At 28.0% G+C, this 22,042-nt stretch overlaps 1 protein-coding gene across 3 annotated transcripts in view; it reads left to right on the plus strand.

The window, feature by feature from the left end:
* The window catches only part of LOC122271449 (reticulocyte-binding protein homolog 1), a 32,454-nt gene that overhangs the window by 2,879 nt on the left and 7,533 nt on the right, over positions 1–22,042 (plus strand). For 2 of the 3 annotated variants that reach the window (XM_043052739.2, XM_043052740.2), the window contains exon 2: positions 4,444–10,818. The exons of the other annotated variant lie outside the window; for it this stretch is intronic. In XM_043052739.2, the coding sequence (XP_042908673.1) occupies positions 4,533–7,859 (3,327 nt within the window). In that variant the 5' untranslated portion in view covers positions 4,444–4,532 and the 3' untranslated portion in view covers positions 7,860–10,818. Of the gene's footprint in view, positions 1–4,443; positions 10,819–22,042 lie in introns of those variants that run through there. 3 annotated transcript variants of the gene reach the window in all.

Raw genomic sequence — 22,042 nt, forward strand, 5'->3', positions numbered from 1 at the left:
TATATATATTAAGATGGAGCTAATTTGAATTTCCGTTAAATGGAAACTACGAAAGAAAACTACGAAAACTCCCTCGATCAGTCTGATAGCGAGAGGACTCTAACCCATGATCCGTTTACCACTGAGGATATTTTACGTCAGCTCTTCAAAAATCATAATTGCTTAAAATAAGTACTAACTCTCGGAAATTTTATGGCCATGTCAAGGAACTCTGGACTCCGCGAAACACTTTTTGAGAATCGCTGCTCTCAAAAAGTGTGTAACAATGTTTAACAATGAATATTTTTGTCATCTTGCTAATTTTCATAATCTTAACAAGTGATGACGTAGCAAATGATCTGAAGGAAACTAAATCCATGCTTATCGAAAATCACGTGAACAATATTTTGCAATTTTCTTATTGAAAGATTCCGGAGTAGTATGATGATATGTTATCAGCTGATCTCATTATTATTTATTAGATTTAATGTGAATGTCCGATTGTCTACATGTGTTTCAATAAAAACATTTTGCTTGTTATTAATCATTTAAAAATAAATTTATTAAATTTAAATAATTTTGCAATTGGGTTAATTAGATGACGAACATAATGCCTGTAATCTTTCAAAAAACTTGGTAAATTTTGTTTTGATATTTTTTTGTATTTTTATGTATATTTTATACGAAGGAATTCTAAAAAAAAAATATTAGTAGTGCTTTAATAATGCATTTCATGTGGTAAGTTAAAAAATAACTATTTTTAACGGTGTTGCATGACGCAACTATTTTATTCTTTTTTGAAGCAAGAGATAATTCATTGTGTATAAAACAAAATGTAAACATTAATACTCTTAATATTTCTCGGAATATTTAATTTATTGTTTGTTTATTTTCTAAATTAATTTTATAATTAAATATATAGGTATTAAACTCGATAAAAATAGATAAATATTTAATAAAATTTATCTAAGTTAATAAATACCCTGATAAGAGATGCTCTAATGATTAACCCTGTTAACACAGAAATCTTAACCTGGAAACAGCGTTGGGCATTTGTGATTCTGAAGAATGATGAATAATTATTCAAAATCTTCTTGAATAATGAATAAAGATTTATTCATCAGTTAGAAATAATTTGAATAAAGAATAAATCATTCATTATATTCAATCATTGTTCTTTATTCATTAGTCAATCATTATTCATTGATATTAAATGAGAAAAAAATGATTTTTGTTCTATATATTTCTTCAAAACAATTCAATTTTGTTTCTCAGCTCAGCTTAACTCATGGCAAATACCAACTGATTTCTCCAGTAAGTGCTCTTAAATCTTTTCAAAGCTTGCCCTAATTTTATATAATTATAAAATCACAAGAAGAAACTGATAGGAGGAAAGACATTCATTTTTGCCTATTCCCTACATTCGGATACTGTAAGAGCATTAATATTTTAAGTTGAAACTAATTTTTTTTTCCGCGTGAAAATATCTTTTTAAATTATTAATCGTGAGTGGCATGATATCTTTTTCTCATTTTGTTTAATATGCATTTTTTTACATCTACGTGTGCTGTAATATAAATAATAATAATAGGCTATAAAATTTAAACGTAACGAAGAGTAGTAGAAATGTTTTAAGATGTGTTCATGCTGAATTTACGAACCGATCTAATTGGTTGGTTGGCAGGAATTTTCCCGAAGGATATATACGCGTGTGCAACTATATTAAATTGTGCCACTCTGTTTTTAGTAATAATAGGTCACATTTTCGTTTAGAACATTGAAACACTCAATCATTAAAAGTCTTTCTAGTAAGCTTTATGACCATTAATTCATAAGTATTACCGAAATTGTAGGAAATCAATTAGGATTTGCAAACGGGAGGGATACAGCAATCAGAAATTGAAAGTGACTGAATACAGACACTATTTGTAATTTAAAAAAAAATCTCTTAGGTTAGCGCCTATTTCTAGGCAGAGTTGTGATGGCTAATTGCATTGAACGTTCACCTACCAATGAGGTGAAGCGAGATCAAATCCAAGTAATGACTGGTGATCCACACGAGTCTCGCACTGCGATTTAAAATATCCTCAGCGGTAGACGAATCACGGGTTAGAATCCTCATGCCATCAGGCTAACCGTGGGAAGTTTTCGTTGTTTACTTCTCCATGTAACTCAAATGCCGGCTAGTTTCATCAAAAAGTTCTCCTCAAAAGCAAATTTCTCCCAATACTTGATTCAGGAGTTCCGTTGTCTTCTGGATTGAGTTCAAAATTACAAGGCTACGGAGTTGAACATTAAACTCAAAATTGAGTCGAAAGGTATCATTAGAAGTATAAGGGGGTACCCAGGCTGAAAATCAATTTTATAAGAAGGAATTCAAAAAAAAAATATCTGTAGTGCTTTAATAATGCATTTCATGTGGTAAGTTAAAAAATAACTATTTTTAACGGTGTTGCATGACGCAATTATTTTATTCTTTTTTGAAGCAAGAGNGAAAATCAATTTTATAAGAAGGAATTCTAAAAAAAAATATTAGTAGTACTTTAATAATGCATTTCATGTGGCAAGTTAAAAAATAACTATTTTTAACGGTGTTGCATGACGCAATTATTTTATTCTTTTTTGAAGCAAAAGATAATTCATTGTGTATAAAACAAAATGTAAACATATTAATACTCTTAATATTTCTCGGAATATTTAATTTATTTTTTGTTCACTTTCTAAATTTGTTTTATAATTAAATATAAAGGTATTTTAAATTCGATAAAAATAGATAAATATTTAATAAAATTTATCTAAGATAATAATAACCCAGATAAGAGATGCGCTAAAGATTAACCCCGTTATTATCACAGAAATCTTAACCCAATGCTTTGGATTAGGATCTTCAGCCTCATGCGGCAGAGTGAATTAATGTAATAAAGTGAAGAAATCCTACGGGCCAGTAATATAGTAATATAATAGGAGAAATCCTATGTCACGGCACAATGAAGATGATCGTCGATTTCAACGTAAATTATTAAATCTTATGATTTCTACATACCGTTATTTTATTAAAAATTTAAAAATAAATTTATAATGGAATAATTATATTATTTATTACTGTTATATTACTCTAATTGCATATGATTTATATGTATTGAGATACGTTATGTATCAAGAGTAATAGAGCTTAAAAAAACATTATCTATTACAAAGAATAGAATTTTTGGTTAAATTAGAAGAGTTAAAGACTCAAAATCATGTCATAAGGGCAATTTTCCAGATATCCTCCTAAGTGTTCTTAATTTCGATTTTGTGTTTTACGTCCAATTAGTCTTTTTAATGTTTAATTATTCCGGTTTAAAAAAAATTAATTAGAGAAACTCGTTCCTCTTATAGGCATCAGCTACGAATTTTGTACTACGAATTATCTGATATAATAGTCACTGTTATGGCCTTTTTCGTTTTCGTAATGAACTAAAATTTTAAATTGTGTGTGATAGTTCTGCGAGACACTAAAATATCATTGGCATGCTAGTGGCTACCAAACTGTTATTTTTATATATGTTGTGAACTAATAAAATAGTGTAAAAAGCAAATTAATTAGGAAATGTAAAACTTGATTTAAATATTATTCAAAACTACAATTTTACACTGAGAGAAAAATTGTGGTCAAACAACCAGAATATGGAAAAATTCACCCTGTTTCTGGCTCTGTGGGAACAACAGAAGCTAGTAAATTTTTACCGCAGCGCTTTGGTAATGATTTTGGTAAATTAAAAAAAAATATATAATATAGTGTTATAGTATGCGATAAAATTTTGTAAGTGGGGTACAATTTGGTACTTTTATCATAGCATATCATAAATACCATTTAATTTACTTTTCAGACGTGTAATTTTTACTAAATGTTTGGTCATAAGAAAAAAAGTTTTTTTTTACCTGACGTGTCATTACCAAACAGTACGGTAATTTTACAGGATTTTTTTTATTCCACTGAAAGTCCTATTACCAATAAAAACACCACCTTTTATCTGCTGTAATTTAATAAGTAGATATAGTAAAAAGTTTACCATGTTTAATCTACGTTTATTATGATTTGTGTTAAATGATAATAAATAACGTTTTATTCAGATTTTTTTGTCATCGATTAGTTTTTTGATATTTAAATTCATACTCAGCCAGAACGACAGTTCGCAATTCCAAAATGGAAGCACATATACTTTTAACATTGAATTTAGAGCCACTTGAAACCGCATTTAAAATTAAGCTAAGATAGTTCCTATTCTAGCTCTGAAAAATTATGTTACGCTTTAAATTTGAATTAGTTATAAAAATATTATGTTTTATTCCAGATAGTGTATTCCATGTTCTGATTTTATGCAATGATATTCCTTAAATTTCTTGTAGGGTAAACATATAGTTCACTATTTTATATTGCTAATTAATTCACTAATTACACATTGCATTTTCTGTTTTTAGATTGGAATTTGAAAAAAGTTAATAAAGTTGGATAGTTATTCGTGTTTTAATTCTTAGAGGACTCAATTCAACAACATTGAGCAGATAATATGACGCTTAAACCACCAACGAAGAAGGATTTGACAGCATTTTTTGCTAATGATAACCATGACGAACCAGATGAAGTGTGGAATATTAGCGCACCGAAAAAGAAAAGCTTGTTTTGGTCAATATTGACTCCTTACTTAATAACATCTGTTGAAAATGGAACGTTTCGTCAAAACATCAAATTACTGATTGGTGAAAATCCAGACGAAAAATTAAAAAATCTGAGTAAAGAGTTGAATTTTGATGTAATTGAAAAAAGAGTGAAGAATATCAATCCATTTAAAAACATTCACACTCTTTATTTTGATGAAAATCTCATTACGTTATTGACAATCTTGAAAAAGAGACTGAATCGAAAGGCAGGTAATTTGTTGAATAACAGTGAGGGTAATTATCGAAAACTCGAGGCTGCTGCTAATATGCTAATGTGCAATATCGATCTTTATGAGGAAGACTCAAACAGGAAAAGTTTAAAATCGTTTATTTCCCCTTCTTCAAGTCAAAAGAGTACACGTTGGAAAATAATCATTTTCAGTCAAGTTGAGCCATCAAGTATAATTTATGGATTTGGATTAAGTAGAAACTATTCTTCGAATTTACAAACAAATGCTTTAAAACACATTTTTAAAACAGCTGGTCTACAGCAGACTGTAATATCGGATATTATTAAGCTACTTCCTTGTGAACACTTATTGATTACGCTTCTTGAAAACTCATTTGGACATGTTATTCCTACACTCTTTAAGTCGCCATACATATTAAAGAAGCTTAGTGATGCTGATTATGAGCTAAATCCTTTGACAACAGATGTAAATGGTGTTTCAGCATTTTATTGCTGTATACTTTTAAATGATTGGAATCTCTTTCGCGTACTTTATAATCAGGCTTCCAGAAAGGATTATTTTCATCAAGAAAATGCTCACGAAGACGATATTTTAAAAAAATTGACAGCCATACATGAAAGAATTCATGACGATTTCCGATCTAAAGGTTTTTCCAATACCTCTCAAAGAATGTATGATCTTATAATGCGTTTTAATGAGTATCATATTGAGATTGAAAGAGGTGTCACTTCTATAGGGCATGATTCAAAAGCACAAGTAAGTGAGAAACTCACCAAAACCATGTTGTTTATCATAGATAAATACTCAGAATATTTCCACTACATGAATGCAAAAACAGAACTTGATAAGTATGAAGATTTCCTCCAAAATTATGAATATCATAGAATGGTAGATGATTTAACTTGCTTGTGTTTCTTTGATCATTTCTTATCATTAAAGGTTGAAATAAATGAACAAAATAAAAAAACCTTCATTGAAGTACTAGCTTCTCTGTTTTTGTATTTTTTGAGCAAGTTGAAATTCGACAAAGACATTTTCTTTTCAGATTTGGTAAATTACAAGACTGAGACGAAAGCTAAATATTTCATTATTTTTTGCTATCGTATGAGGTGGTATAAAGCATTATCATCACTGTCTAAGGAACTGAGCAGAGGTCTACCTGAATTAAAAGATTCAAACATAATTAAAATTGTCGAAAACTGCTTGTCTGATTACCCTTTGATTAAAGAAGAATTTTCGCTAGCACGCCTCCAGATGTATTTAAAAATATCTGAAGAAGTTGAGTTTTCAGGCAACGAAATAAAATCTGCATTAGCTGTTTTACGCACGCTGCAAGTCATTGGAGAAACATTTCGAAGCTCAAAGAAAGGTAACATAATAACTCCATTATTAGAATACTGCATACCCATCAATGTTGTGAAAGTACTACGTAATATTCGAGATAACTGTTTGTCCCATTTGCATGCAAGCTTTACTCAAGGCAGAAAAGCACTTGAACAACAAAGTTCGTTTCTGTTAGAAATCCAAAAAGAATTAAAAGACGTTGCAGAAGCATTTGAGCCCATATTTGTGATGCAAATATTTCGTGTCAGGGATTTCATGATTACTTATGGAATCGAAGAATCAAAAAAGTACGACAATGATTTGTTTAAAAAGCTTAACGATATGAAAACCGAAATATATGATTTGAAACAAGAGCATTATGGGAACCAAGAAGACAAATACATTTCAATATCAAGTACAATGCTAGACTTGATACCAGAAAATAATGAAATTAAATATGATCGATTACAAGTTCATTGTGAGGGTCTGAAATATTTATTGTCATTTATGTCTAAACACTCGAATCATTGTGATATTGATGATTTTATCCAAGAAGTAGATAAAATAGACAATATATATTTAGACGGTAAACATGAAGATTTATCTAAAGACTCGATAAAGGAAATCATTGATGTTTTTTCTGAACTGAAACAGATATTTATTTCAAAATTTGGGGGAACACAGAGAAATTCGACAGTAAAATCTTTTCCAAACTTGAATGTTATTTTCAAAACCGTAATGGAATGCGAAATATTTTCTCCAACAGATCAAACGATAATAAGAAAAAGTTTTTCAGAGTTTTTAGACAAGGCTAAGCAACAAATTATTGATCATGTAAACGGCACACAATCAAGCACTGAATTTGATGAATATTTAAAATACCTAATTAAAGAAAAAAAGGTAAGAATACAGATAAAACAAAGTAGGCAAAATACAGACGAAGCCTTAAACATCTTAAACAATAATTCGCGTTCAGTTGAGGACATATTAGGTAAGAAAGAAGAAACTTGCTTCAAACTTATGACTGCTCTAAGTGATGATATATATAGAAATGTAATTCCAAATCTATGCCTTACTAAAAGCATTCATGATAAATTGAATGACTTAAAAACCCAGAAACTAGATTTTCTATTGGGGAGGATGAAATATTTGGAAGAAATATTAATGAACGATGATGATTATTTAAAGAAATCACGAATTTATGGAACGAGTTTAGAGTACAGAGATCATACGAAGCGACTCCTAATGCTCCGCTACACTGAGGAAATGGACACTAAAACTGCTTTAGAAATGCTTCTCTTGGACTGTCTTGAGATCTTGAAGAAAAGAGATGCGTTTAAGAATCTATGGCTTAAATCTACAGATCTATTCTTTGGTATAAATATTCGAAATACTTTGTCCCATGGTTGTCCTATTTTGGAAGTGTCAAACGATCTGCTTGATGCTAACAATTTACCAATGGAATTTATAAACATTGCTTTAGAACTTATCGAAGATCAAAAAGCTTTAAGAGCATTATATGAGATCTCGCGAAAATCAGGATCACAAGGAAAAGAACTGCGGTTGTTTGTAGAGAACAATTTAGATGACAATTCAGATCTTAAGAAAACATTAGTACAAAGTGAAACATGGGAGCGTTATTTATTTCTATTTTTGAACTGAACTACCCTTGTAAATTCTAAATTTAATGCAAAAATTACTTTTTCTTCTAAGAGTGATATTTTTAAATTGTATTTTGAATTTGCTGTAAAAATCAATTTTTTAAGGAAAAAATAGCCGAACGAGTGATTTTACAGTACTCTAACATTTTATTTTGTTTATTACATTATAGGTTTTTAGCTTGTGTGTGTAAAAAGTTTTAAAGTAGGGCTGTTCTGCGAAATCTCTTTCGCCATAAAGCTTTTTAGCAGAAAGCATGCTATTTTTATACCTCTTGTTATTTCGTAACAGTTATTTATAACTTTGTTAACTTTTATATATTCACCTAGTCAATTTTTTTCATCAGGGTAGTACATAAAGTTTAAAATTGAAGCATTGTGCTAGAAAATCAAACTGATGATTTTTTTCATTTGAATAAAAAGAGTTTGAAAAACTCCCTTAAACCTTTGACACAGAACTTTTATTAACCATATTTTTCACAATTTTTTAATTATTTTGTATTAATTTAGGCCGAACAACATGGCTCACTTCTAATTTTTTTCCTAACATGGCTCACTTTTTTTTATAGGTAAAAAATACAAAAATATATTTAGGTTGGAAATTAAAGCGTCATAGAAAGATAAATATAAGGGATACCGGTGTACCATCTGCATCAAAGGGCTTACTGAACTACAGTAAGCCCTTTGAACTGAACTACCTTGTAAGTAATGAACTACAGCAAACACTGTATTTCACCAGTTTATAAGTGTTTTACAATTTATATATAATGATTCATGTATTACAACAACAAATATCTCTTATTCGGACAAAGCAATTGAATCTCATGATTGCTTAAAAAATTATTATTTAAATTAGAATAAGGTCTTAAAAGATTACTTACCTTTTGTAATAGAGAGGGTTCTTATTTGTGTGATTTGCTACGACTGCTGGTTTAACTAGAATGCATGAAAAGTAATTTTTTAGCATAAGGCTTGCATAGAGTTAATTTAGTTAACCGAATGGATTGTGTACGGAAGGAAGGACAATAACTTTCTTTTCTCAATATCGAATAACCTAAATAGACTAAGTAATCATAGTGGATTGGGTTGATAAAAATGTACAAGCTCTCTTTCAGGATCAAAACCAAAATATTTTTTAATTATTGTAATAATGTTTTCTAACAAGTACTGTACAATACATACTGAACATACATACTCGCTTTACGTTAATGTTTTGTGTATGTACAATTTTCTAAATTATGTCAGAATTATCTAATTTCATACCTTGTTTTCTTTCGCTGAAAGCTCTGTACACTGTGTGTTCTGTAATTACTAATCGCAATTATTTTAATATATAATATTGAGGTCATCTTTGAATGTTTCGTATATGTACAATTTTCTAAATTGTGTCAGAATTATATAATTTTATACCTTGTTTTCTTTCGCTGAAGCTTTGTACACAGTGTTTTTTGTAATAACTAATCGCAATTATTTTAACATATAATATTAAGGTCATCTTTGTATGTTTTGTATATGTACAATTTTCTAAATTGTGTCAGAATTATCTAATTTTATACCTTGTTTTCTTTCGCTGAAAGCTTTGTACACAGTGTGTTCTGTAATAACTAATCGAAATTATTTTAATATATAATATTAAGGTCATCTTTGTATGTTTTGTATATGTACAATTTTTTAAATTGTGTCCAGAATTATCTAATTTTATACCTTGTTTTCTTTCGCTGAAAGCTTTGTACACAGTGTGTTCTGTAATAACTAATCGCAATTATTTTAATATATAATATTAAGGTCATCTTTGTATGTTTTGTATAGGTACAATTTTCTAAATTGTGTCAGAATTATCAAATTTAATACAATGTTTTCTTTCGCTGAAAACTTTCTATACGGTATGTTCTGTATTAACTTATCTTAATATATAATTTTTAGGTCATCTTTACATGTTGAGATCATTTTTGTATGTTTTGTTTACAATTTTCTAAATTGTGTCTGAATTAAATTTTATACAGGAAACGAAAGAAATAAAAACAAAAACATGACCTTATACCTTGGATTCGTTCGTTGAAAAAAGTTGTATTCAGTGTGTTCTACAATAACTAATCTTAACCCTTTGTTTACGGTATACCATGTTGTACGGCCACATGTGGTCCACATGTTATACCAGCCGTAAGCAAAGGTTAATATATAATTTTGAGGTCATCTTTGTATGTTACGGTTTGTTTAGATACAATTTTCTAAATCGTGTCAGAATCATCTAATTTTAAGCCTTGAACTCTTTCTCTGAAAACTTTGTAAAGAGTATTTTTCATAATGTCTATAATATAGAATATTATATAATTTTAGAATATTTATAAAAATGGCACCTTTTATAGGACAACTAATAATATTTTATTTAAAAGAGAGATAAAAAAAAGTTATCGAAATTTGTTAAATCACTAGGGAGAAAGGTGCTATAACTAGTGAGGAATCAAAATCAGTTTAATTGCCCGATGAGCTTTGAATGTACTTCGAAATGTTTCATCTCTGTTTCTTCTGGCATTCAAACAGATTTTGGTATTTTTGTTATTTAATAGCGTTTTGCTAAATTTTTGAAATGTTTTTGTTTTTATACTTTCTTAAATATAAATTTGCGAACCCTAACATCTATAGTTTTTTTTACATTGATTCAAATATATATATATATATATATATGTTATTGATAGTTATTTCTGAACTATGTGCATTACTAGCATTCTCACCAAAAAGATTTTCTGTTGATTGAACATTTAATATTAATACAAAGTAAATTATGAAGTGTGTTTTCGTGTTTTGATTTTGCTGTATTTGAATTTAGTGTGTATAATTTATTTTAAGGTATGATTGGATGTTTTATCATAAACAAATGTTTTATATTTATTTATATTATCTTTATGACCGGTAATTTAAATAAAATAAATTGGTAAATAAAAAAAATAAACTTTTATTCTCTATGTTTTATGTTATCTCTTGTTGTTTGTATGTGATTATAAAAATCTTTTAATTAGAAATCAACTGCTATACTTGACAGAAGTTATTGAAACTAAAAACTATTTCCTATGGAGATCTTGTGTTCAAAATTAGCATCAGTGTTTTTTTATAATACACTGTATCACAATAAGTTCAGGTGATGGCAGAAAACGATATTAGATCATTGATAAAATGTAGATATTAAGGCACAGGAAGATATGTTTTTTGATAGCTATTGTGGTAAATATAATGGCACACAGACTGCGCCGAACCAAAAGACATTACAAACTCAAAATCACAGGGCTCCGAAATAAGTTTAATGAAATAAACCCTGACATAAATAAAACATAATACCCTGAATTTAGAATAAGGCATAAACTATAAAACCAGATTTTAAATTGGTCTCATCTCTATAGAATTAGCAGTACTCTGTGACTCAGGTCAACCTATCATAGCTTAACATTTGGAAGTGCCCCGCACTAAGCGGTTTTAGTTCTATTGTAAAATGTAGTGGCATTTATAAAGTGAAAAAAAATATTCCACTACAAACACATTAACTCAAAACTTTATACTTAGAACAAAATGGCACTTTCCTAGTTTAGTTTTCTAGATGGTCAATAAACGTAACGTAAACTGTTAAACGATAGTTTTAACAGTTTACGGTCGCATTTTTTGAAAATAACTTCATGGTCATGAAAAAGAAGTGGTGTAGTTAGAGAAATTTATTTTATAATCTCCATTAGTTTCTTAAAACTTATGTTTTAAAAGAAAACTTCTTTAGTTTCAAATGTACTTTCCCCCTTAGCAATAGGTCAAATCCTATCATGCATTAAGATTCAAACATATAACCTATCTCGTGGCCACGTAGTTCATTAGATCTGCCTCATTTAATATGTATTTGGTGGCACGGAATGTTGCTAAAAGTGAAAAATTGTCTTCTGCTTTAGTTCTCAGAACGTTGTTTGAAAATCAAAATTATTTTATTTTAGGTAGAAATTTTAATTTTTTAAGTCATAGTATAGTTTAAATTTTGTTTAATAACCCCAGTTTTTTGTCCAATTTCACATTTAAAAAAGATTTAGTCTTCGAGGATCATTTATTTCCTAAACCTAAAAGTAAATTAAAATCAAGAATCTTTTTTCATTTTAATTTTCCTGTTACGTAATTTTTCGTTTAAAAATCAAATTAATAAATGTCAATCTAATTACTTATCAATTAATTAATCTTAAGTACTTCAGCTTTTTTACCTTTTTAAGCTTGCGAATCTACAAATTATAACTTTTTTAATACAAATATTTTAACACTTTTTTTGCAGATAAATTTTTTAATGTTCCATGTTGTTGCCTCCTCTAAGCTATATATACTTAACTAGTTTAAGTACACTAGTTTGATTAACTACTTAAAATTTTCCTCCTTAAAGTCTAAAAACCAGTAAGCGGTTATTGGTTAATAGATTTTTTATAAGTATCTTTGTTCTAAATGGTATTACTGTACTCTTAAAATTGTGCTGTTAAGATCTTCTTTATAAGCTTGAATTATAAGTACACTAGGTTGATGAATTTCTTAAAATTTATAAAAAATAAAAAATGTGTGAATCGTCATGAAAGTGAATATGAAAATCAACATATTTGAAACATTAACAAATAGACGCACCAGTGAATCAATTTGCAATCTAATTTGTAATGAAATGCAATAAATATAGCCGTATAATTAAAGTTTATAAACCGACTACAACCACAATTTTTTGACACATTATCGCAAAAACTAATGACGCATAACCTAAATGATCCATTATTGCTAAGACAAAACAAATTATATGCCGCTGACATTCTAATTCATTTGTTTTATTTCTTATTCATATAAGAGTCAATATATGGAATCCGGTATTCTACAGATTGCTTAGTCAGTGCATACATTGCAGTAGCAAAATTTTAGATTAAAATGCTGATATTTTTATTATTAATTATGCTTTGTTAAACATGGATGCATTTTTCTTCCAAAATAAATTCGAAAATGAAATTATTTAGTTACTAGTCTATGGTTACCAGTTCATGGGAATGATATCGTTTGTGCTATCCATATCGCAATTAATATATACAAAATAAAACATATAATACAAATATGCGAATAAAATAATTAAAAATGTTTTTGTTGATCTAAGGTAATGCTATTCAATATTAATATCACAATTACCTCATATTTTTTGCAAACAAATATTTGTTGCAAACAAATGTTACAAAACATAAGGCTAGTATAAATTTTGTTGTTATTAAGTTTATTCATATCACATTTACCTCTCATTTAATAAAAAATTTTTATACGAATACAAACGTTATACGAAAACTGCAATAAAGTTACTATTACGAAGTACTATTTATATCATTTTTAATTCACACACACCAAAACAAATATCATAGAAATGTTATAAATATATAAATTTACTATAAATTTTGTTGTTTTGAAACATTATTCATATCACATTTGTTTCATGTATTAAAAAAAATACAAGCAAAACAAATAAATATCATACAAATGTTATAAAAAATTATTAGACATTCGTTGTTTCAAATATCACCTAATATTTTATACAAAAAAAAATTTGGTGCAGACCAGGGTACATGCTAAGCCACCTCGCCAAATGCGGTTAAATCGTAAGTAAGTTCAGTCCAATAAAAAAAATGTGTTTTGGTGAAAGTATTGGCGAATGATTTTTTCTACCGGAAAGAAAAATGCATATTCCTCTCGATCCTAGAAACAAAAAATAAAAATTTCGAAAGGAATTATTTTGAACAAATCTTGTATATTTTGTTCGATTACACTAATTTCCGTAAGATACGCCGCATAATCAATCAGAACTATATTAAGTACAGATAAAATGTAATCATAAGCAACAAGAGAGACTACGTAAGCATGAGACAAACAATCATAAAATAGAGTAATACGTTCGATGCCGGATCGCCCGATATCGCATGACAACTTACTTTCAAGTTTGTGTTTAGTTTTTAATGTTTTGCTTGTGTCAATAAAGAGGCATATTATTATCGAGTTATTTTCGCACAATGGGACAATAACATAATGTTGTTTCAGGTTTGTCCTTATTTTATTGCTCTAGTCTAAGAAGTTATTAAAACTTAACCTCAACCTGTTTCATTCCCATTCATTGCTCATTTACTCCTCCCCAACTTCAAAATGACTATAGATTTGAGATTGCATTTCATAAAATAAAAATTAAATTTATTTTGAATTTGTATTTTAATCTGAAATTTTTTACAGAAAAATAAATCATAATTTTTTTTTAAGTATCGCCTTTGGCCAAGAATTTTGAAAATTAGCTAATACTTTTGATACTTGGCTAATTTATTGGCTTATACTTTGAAGTTCTTAACATGAACCCTGCAGACTTTTGAAAACTAATGCTTCTAAACATCTTGCTCTGAAGTACTATTCATTTACCTCATATTAAATAAAAATCTTATACAAAGGTTACAAAAAACAACTATAAAGTTATTCTGAAGTACTATTTATAAAAATCTATTTATATTATTATATGAAGTACTATTATATTGTATTGGAGTACTAGTATATCAAATTTACCTCACAGACAATAAATAATTTACAAATGTTATAAATAAATTAAGCTACTATAAATTTTATTATTTTGAAGTACTATTCATATCATTCTTAATTCGCACACAACAAAACAATATCATTGAAATGTTATAAATAAATAAAGTTACTATAAATAGTTTTGAAACACTATTCATTTCACATTTACCTCATGTATTGCGTTAAAATACGAACAAAGCAAATAAATATCATACAAATGTTATAAAAAAAATTACTAAGCATTTGTTATTTTAAAATAATCACTTGTCTCATTATTTTATACAAAAAAATATTGTACACACTTTTAAAATTGTGTGCCGTGCCGTGGTTTTATAACCATGATTTAACCCTTTTGAAGGCCGTGGTAAGGATACTTACCACCACTACGTTTTACCACTTTTAATTTAGGTTTCCATTTTTCAATAACTTCAGCTTTCTTGAAGTGAGTTTGAATAAAATTGGTAACCATTTGTCACTTTTAAAAAACGTATAAAAGTTATAAAATACATAATTCCTTTTGAAGTTTGTAGTATTTAAGGAATTTATTTTATAAATAAAGAAAAATAAAAGTCAGTAAGTTCCTAATAGGTCATGTTAAATATATTTACCACCAAAAAAATGGCGTTTTTATAAACTAAATGAGTTTTTTTTATATCAATTACTGTTCTTAAAAAAATTTCAATTCCAAAAATACATTACTTTACCCTTACTAAAAATAAAGGGCCCATTAAAGGGTTAAACTGCTTATTGTAGCAAGCTATTCATATGCCAACTGCCTTAACTTCCTTCATTCTATCTACGCCAACAGTATCAGTCGCCCTAGGGCAATTCAGAGATTAAGAGGTCTGGTGCCCGCTAACGTGGAAAGAGGTACTTTGTCAAATATAGATCGTCGTCGTGCCATGGTTATCTGCATCAGCTTTTTCAAAATATAGTGTATGTTTCTGCCTAAAATTGTAATTCGAATTCGATTTTACTACCACTGGGGAAAATCATCCTCGAAAGGATTAAAAGTTGGCAGATATGAGAAAGTTTATTCACAATTTTTTAACAGAACCCTTTTGCAAAAGTAGTGAAAAATTTCAAATTTTTTCAAAGTATATATATTATATAACAGTCATCGAAATTAATCGGTTGATATTAATAATCAGCGGTTATTATTAATAAGCTAGTTAAAGTTACCAATCTATTAGAATGTATTGTATTAATAAGTTAATATTGATAACTAATGGGCTGCACCCCCTGCTCGCTAGCGCTCGCCAACCCACGAAAATTGCTACGCAATCTTATATGGTTTGCTTCGCTCGCTACTAACTTAGGTACATTGCAAATGCACAATTCTAAAATTAATCAANTGAAAGAGTTTATACCAATTGATCACTCCTTTTGCTAGATCAATATCGTCAAGCACTATTTGGGACACACCCATAAACACCTTACGTTCTATATTACTGTAATTACCCCACACTGTCACCTGAAAGAAAAACATTTATTTAAAAAACTTAATAATCATAAACTTAACTTAAATTTTTTTTCTTACAATGCAGACTACTTTTTAAAGTAAAGAAAATAAACTTTTAAAGCACCAAAATTTAAAAATTTATGTTTAGACTTTTAAACACAGACAGGAAAATTTTTAACAGATAAAAATTTGTGGTTTTAATAAAGTTTCTTATATATGAGACAGTTACAAAATATTATCAAACACAAAATAAATAAAAATTATGCCAAAGGCTGCTATAAAAAAATTGAGTTCAAGATATAACATAATGTGAATGGATTAAAGACAGGAATATAAATTATTAAAGAAGCAGAAAGTATGCTGAAATTATTTTTTATAATTCAAATTTTTGATAGAATATTAAAGCATTAAGCAAACTAATAAATTAAGTACGTTCAGCCATTTGCTTTAATACTTAAGTAAAGGACATATACTTCATCATTCATAATAATAAAAGAATTTATTATTGTTATGGATGTCAGAAAACGGAGTTCGTATAACGGTTTGAGAAGCGGTGTGCTAGGGTCCAGAAATTTGTATAGCCGGTGCAAAGGAGAATTTTAGTTCCCAATTCTAAAAATAGTCCGAAATTTCAATTTATACATTTGGGTGGGAAGTGCAAAAAAAAAAATTTATAAGTTTACCATTACAAATTTTTGAAAATTAAGTTGGAAGCAAATTCTTCATTTATTTAAAATATAACATTAGAGATATTTGCTATCTCATCTCTATTTAATCAAAAAAAGAGTTACACTAAAAGATCATTGTATATTCTTTAATAATGAATTATTTTTCAATCGTAATGTTGCGTAAATTCAAGTAAAAAATATGAATGCATAAATGGATGCAACCAAATTGGTATTTACCTGTGTTTATTTAGTTTGCAGTTACACTCTCTTGAAACATATTTTTATTTACCTAAATAATGTAAAATCAGTAGTTGGTAAAATAAAATGACGTGACACGACGTGGCTCATGAGGAAAATTTCTCAATTGTTGTTAATTTTTACTACAATGGGTTGGCTACATTCAAGAGCTTCATTTGTAGCGTCGATAGTTAATTTTTACAGTGATTCCGCTTACACGCTATAACACGTCAAATACTCCCAATATCAGAGGTGACGTGAAAAATAAGTTATGACGCATAATTCCCCAACACAGGAAAAAAATTGCATAGCAACAGATTTATGAAGGCAAAATAAAACCAAACTTTGAATATGTATACAGGGGGCTGTCTAGACATTTTGTGAAAGGTCCTGTTTTTGTAAAATTGCGAAAAAAATTACTTGTAATTTGTGAATATAAAATAAGCGCTAAGTCACATTTTTTCAACCAGGGTCCTGTTTTGTGAATTTGTGCAAATAGGGTCTTGTTATTGAAAAAACCTTTTCAAGGAAATTTTTTTAAATTGTAAATGGATACAATATTATGTTCAACACTGTAAAATTATAATAAAAAAAAATTTTATTTTCAAAAATATACAGCTATTGCTGCTACTAAATTAGAGATGCAACATACGAATATTTGTTATTTAGTTTATACTGCACAACATAGAATATTCATTTCGGACGAATAATGGGAACAAAATCACTCACATTTTTAGTAACTTCAATTGATATATTTTAAATAACACAACTTAGTTATGTATCAATTCTAATCTGTTACACATTAAGTGAACTTAAACAATTCTTAAATTTATAATAGTTTTTTTAAGAAAATGATATCAGTTAATTTTTATTTGCATAATATTTTATCAATTAATTTTATGAATAATATATTGCCCAATTATTTATTTACAAAAAAATATCATTTGATATCAATAAGAATGCACACACGATGTTTGTAGATGTAGAAATATTTTCTTAGAATACTACATTTGGAATTTAGAATTTTTTTTTTTACTTCGAAGAGGTTAAGGTACATAATATAAATGAAATAAGATCAAACTTAGCCTTAGAATTAAAGCAGAAAAACATGACTAACAAAATATTAGTGCATAGTGAAATATACGTCGATTGCCAGTAGATTTGAAAATATCTATAATAATCTCTCTCTCTGTGTGTGTGTGTGACGTTCCTTCTTTATTGTAGCTTATTACATTTAAAAGAGAAAATTTTTGATATTCTTTCTCATGCAAACGAAAACAAAATGGCATCTCTTTTTTTTTAGAGAAGAAACATCCAAAACGCATCGGAAAAAATATTTGTAAATAAACAGGAAAAAAAATATGTATCTTCTTTTATTAGAGTTGAACCTTATGCCTGAGAAATAGTTAATATAACTAAATTTAATGATGTATAATATTAAAGGCCTATTTATACTTTACATTCCATAGTTTCAAATATCATATTACTTTAAACATTAAAATAAGCAAAAAGTATACATAAGCGTCATAATTTTATATAATTTAATTTTGTAAAAAAAGTTTTTTGACAACAATTTTTATCAAAAAATTTTAAGTTTCAATGAAAATCATTATTTAGAAACTAAAAAACTTAAAATAAAGAATGCGTACGAAACAAAACAAAAAAAAAACAATTCTAAGAATTCCTCTCATCAAAATAAAAAACTTTCAAGTTTTTTTTAAATTATTATTCATAATCGGAAGTAGAAAACAATTCTATAGAAAATTATCATCAAGTAATCCTGGATATCATCTTTTGGATTCCTTGTTGCCTTGTTTACTCATTTTTGACGCCATTTGTTAGTGCTACGAAAATGCGTCTTTCGTATATGCCAAAAATAGAACAAGATGCAGTTTTATTTTTTCAGGAGCGAAACATTTTACCAAAAAAACGAAAATGTACCAATTCCCATGACATGAAACTAAATCTTGGTCAACGTACGTTTTGGAAATGTTATTTCATTTGGAATCTTTATTTATTAGAGTTCATATGGCGACAGCATCAGGTGTAAGAAAATAGAGATTGTTTTGAATCTATNGTTTTTTTTTAATATTATTAATAATTGGAAGTAGAAAACCATTCTATAGAAAATTATCATCAAATAATCCTGGATATCATCTTTTGGATTCCTTGTTGCCTTGTTGTTTACTCATTTTTGTCGCCATTTAGTGCTACGAAAATGCGTCTTTCGTATTTGCCAAAAACAGAACAAGATGCAGTTTTATTTTTTCAGGAGCGAAACATTTTACCAAAAAAACGAAAATGTACCAATTCCCATGACATGAAACTTTATATTGGTAAACGTACGTTTTGGAAATGTTATTTCGTTTGGAATCTTTATTTATTAGAGTTCATATGGCGACAGCATCAGGTGTAAGAAAATAGAGATTGTTTTGAATCTATGTTAAATTCTATACCGGCCCATTTTCCGCCGAAATCCGATAGACAACTTTGATTCTAAATAAAGTGTTTCATTTTATGATATGTCGCAAAAATTTTAGGTGTAGATTGGCAGCACTTAAAAGCCGCCAAATCTGTAGCGGCGGTGGAGTTAATACTTAAGTACCGAATTTTTATTCCATACTTTTCTGAATCATATTACTTCAAACATTAGAATATGCAAGAAGTATACATAAACTCATAATGATATACCATTTATTCAAATAAAATATTTTGATATCAATTTTTATCAAAAAATTATAAACTAAGAAACGTAAAATAAAGAATTCTTAGGATAAAAAAAACAATTTTAAAAATTCCTCGCATTGAAATAAAAACTCTCATATTCTTCTTTTTCTTTATTCTTATAGTTCTAAATCACACGTAAGAAACCATTCTGTAGAGAACTATCATCAAATAAGAAGAAAAAAATTTTAAAAGCAAATTTTTTATTATGAAAATCATAATACTCATCTGCTTAATAAATCCGCAGAATTCCAAATGAAATGTTCTTAGTTTGAAAATTTTATTTTCAAATAATATATACATTGATTATCCCTTCATTACTTTTAGATAACTTACCACACAGCAAAATTTTATAATTGTATGATCCCGATATGAGTTTAAATATGTAACTTGAAAACAGAATAGCTTAATTCTAGTTGAAATTATTCTTCCAAAACCAAAAAATACTTACCAAGAAAACGATGGAAATTTATTAATAATCAGCACAAATGATACTATTTCAAGTAATTCGGATGATTTTTTATTGTTGTTTTCCGAATTATATAGATATAGAAATGTATACTATTTCATTTAAAGAAGAAAAATATTGTATAATTATTGCAGTTCTGTACGTTCTGAATTCTCATTTATTCATTGGAATGACGAAAGCAATGTTGACTTCACTTTAATTTGTAATGAATTGAAGACGGAAAAAATTATTTTACCGTAATACACATATACACAGCAAGCGATCATAAAATCGGAAGCTATGTTGTTGGTAATAGAAAGGTAAAAATTATTCAGAAATTGTTCTTCAAATGCTTGGCGTGTTCTGGTTAGTTTTTTCAAGTTCTTCTGCCTTTTCCTTAGGGAAATTTTGCTTCGTATTTGATGCAAATAAAATGGCGTTCGTCTTTGCAAATTGTTATGATAGAACTAATGGCCGATATTTTCAGGCTCCGGCTAGAGGGCGTACTCAAGCGTTGCGATCGCGAATAGCAGTAAAGGAAAATAATTTTTAATTAGAGATACACAAATACTTATAGAAAAACAATACTTTTATAACTTTTATTAATTTTATGCTGATGGCAACTAAAACAGTATGGAAATGAATTAGGAAAAACTGGATCCTACCACGTGATTTTCCGACCAATAAAAATGCTCGGACAACAATAGATAACTGTCACGTTGTCATTAGACATACTCAAAACAAAATAAAAATCGCAACAAGCTATAACTGGTAAGTTTAGTTGTAACATTTCAGCAGGCAGCATTATTGAAAATATTACCTTTTCACACGCATGCATTCTCAATTTTGATTGGCTGTTTTGTGCGTTACTAACCGTAAGTCTTCTGTGATTAGCTATGTGATATGATTTTTTCTAATTAAAATAAAAGTAGAAAATATATAATCTAATTTTTATTTTCTAATTTTCCTTGATTGTTTTATTTTGCATTTTTTGTTTTAATTGACAATTTTTCTTAATAAGTTCTATTTCCTTTCAATTTTTTTGATACTCCTCACACTATTATATTGATATATTTTGTTTTGTCTATTTTAATACATTATTAGAAAGCACTATTTTTTGGGATATAATTACGTGAGCTGATGACGAGATTTTATCTTTACCTTTTTTTATTTTCTAATAATTTTTTCAAATTTGTGAATATTTTTTAAAAACATTTTTTAATATTCTGTTCTTCTCCTTTAAAAAATCTTTACATCTTTTTCACCTTTTCTCTATATTTTTAACTTTTAATTAATTTTGAAATTATTAGATTAAAAAAGACAAGTATAAGCTAGTAATTAGAAGGAAAAAATATAATACGAAGCTAAAAATGTGTCGAATAACCTGAGTTAAGGTGTTTATATATACTTAGTTTGAAAATTTTATTTTCAAATAATATATACATAGATTATCCCTTCATCACTTTTAGATAACTTACCACGCAGCAAAATTTTACAATTGTAAGATCTCGATAAGAATTTTAATATGTAGCTTAAAAGCAGAATAGCTGAATTCTAGTTGAAATTATTCTTTCAAAACTATAAAACACTTACCAAGAAAGCGAAAAAAATTTATTAATAACCAGCACAAATGATACTATTTCAAGTAANAAATACCCTGATAAGTGATGCGCTAATATATATATATATAAATTGAGATCGGGTATCAGGTTAACATGTTTCTCTTTTGCTGAACTCAGTTATTTTATATTAAATCGAGAATTTCCAATGAAAAAATATTTATTAAATTTTTCATAGTTAATGGATTATATTTAGAATAACTATAAATATTTTGAAATTTCATTATTTTTTTCTATAATTTCTAAAAGTAACTGAATTATTAAATAAGTAACAGATTATTGATTAGATATAATTTTATTTTATAACCGTCGTTGAAGAGCTGACCCAGTTTTGGGTATACGACTACCAATGTGGAACTCCGTATCCCTTGTATTTTTGAACCCAATTCAGAAGGCAAGGGAACTCCTGGATCAAGTATTGGGAGAAATTCCCTTACGTAGAGG

The sequence above is a fragment of the Parasteatoda tepidariorum genome, chromosome 10, assembly GCF_043381705.1.
Source record: "Parasteatoda tepidariorum isolate YZ-2023 chromosome 10, CAS_Ptep_4.0, whole genome shotgun sequence".
In the NCBI taxonomy this organism is placed as follows: Eukaryota; Metazoa; Arthropoda; class Arachnida; order Araneae; family Theridiidae; genus Parasteatoda; species Parasteatoda tepidariorum.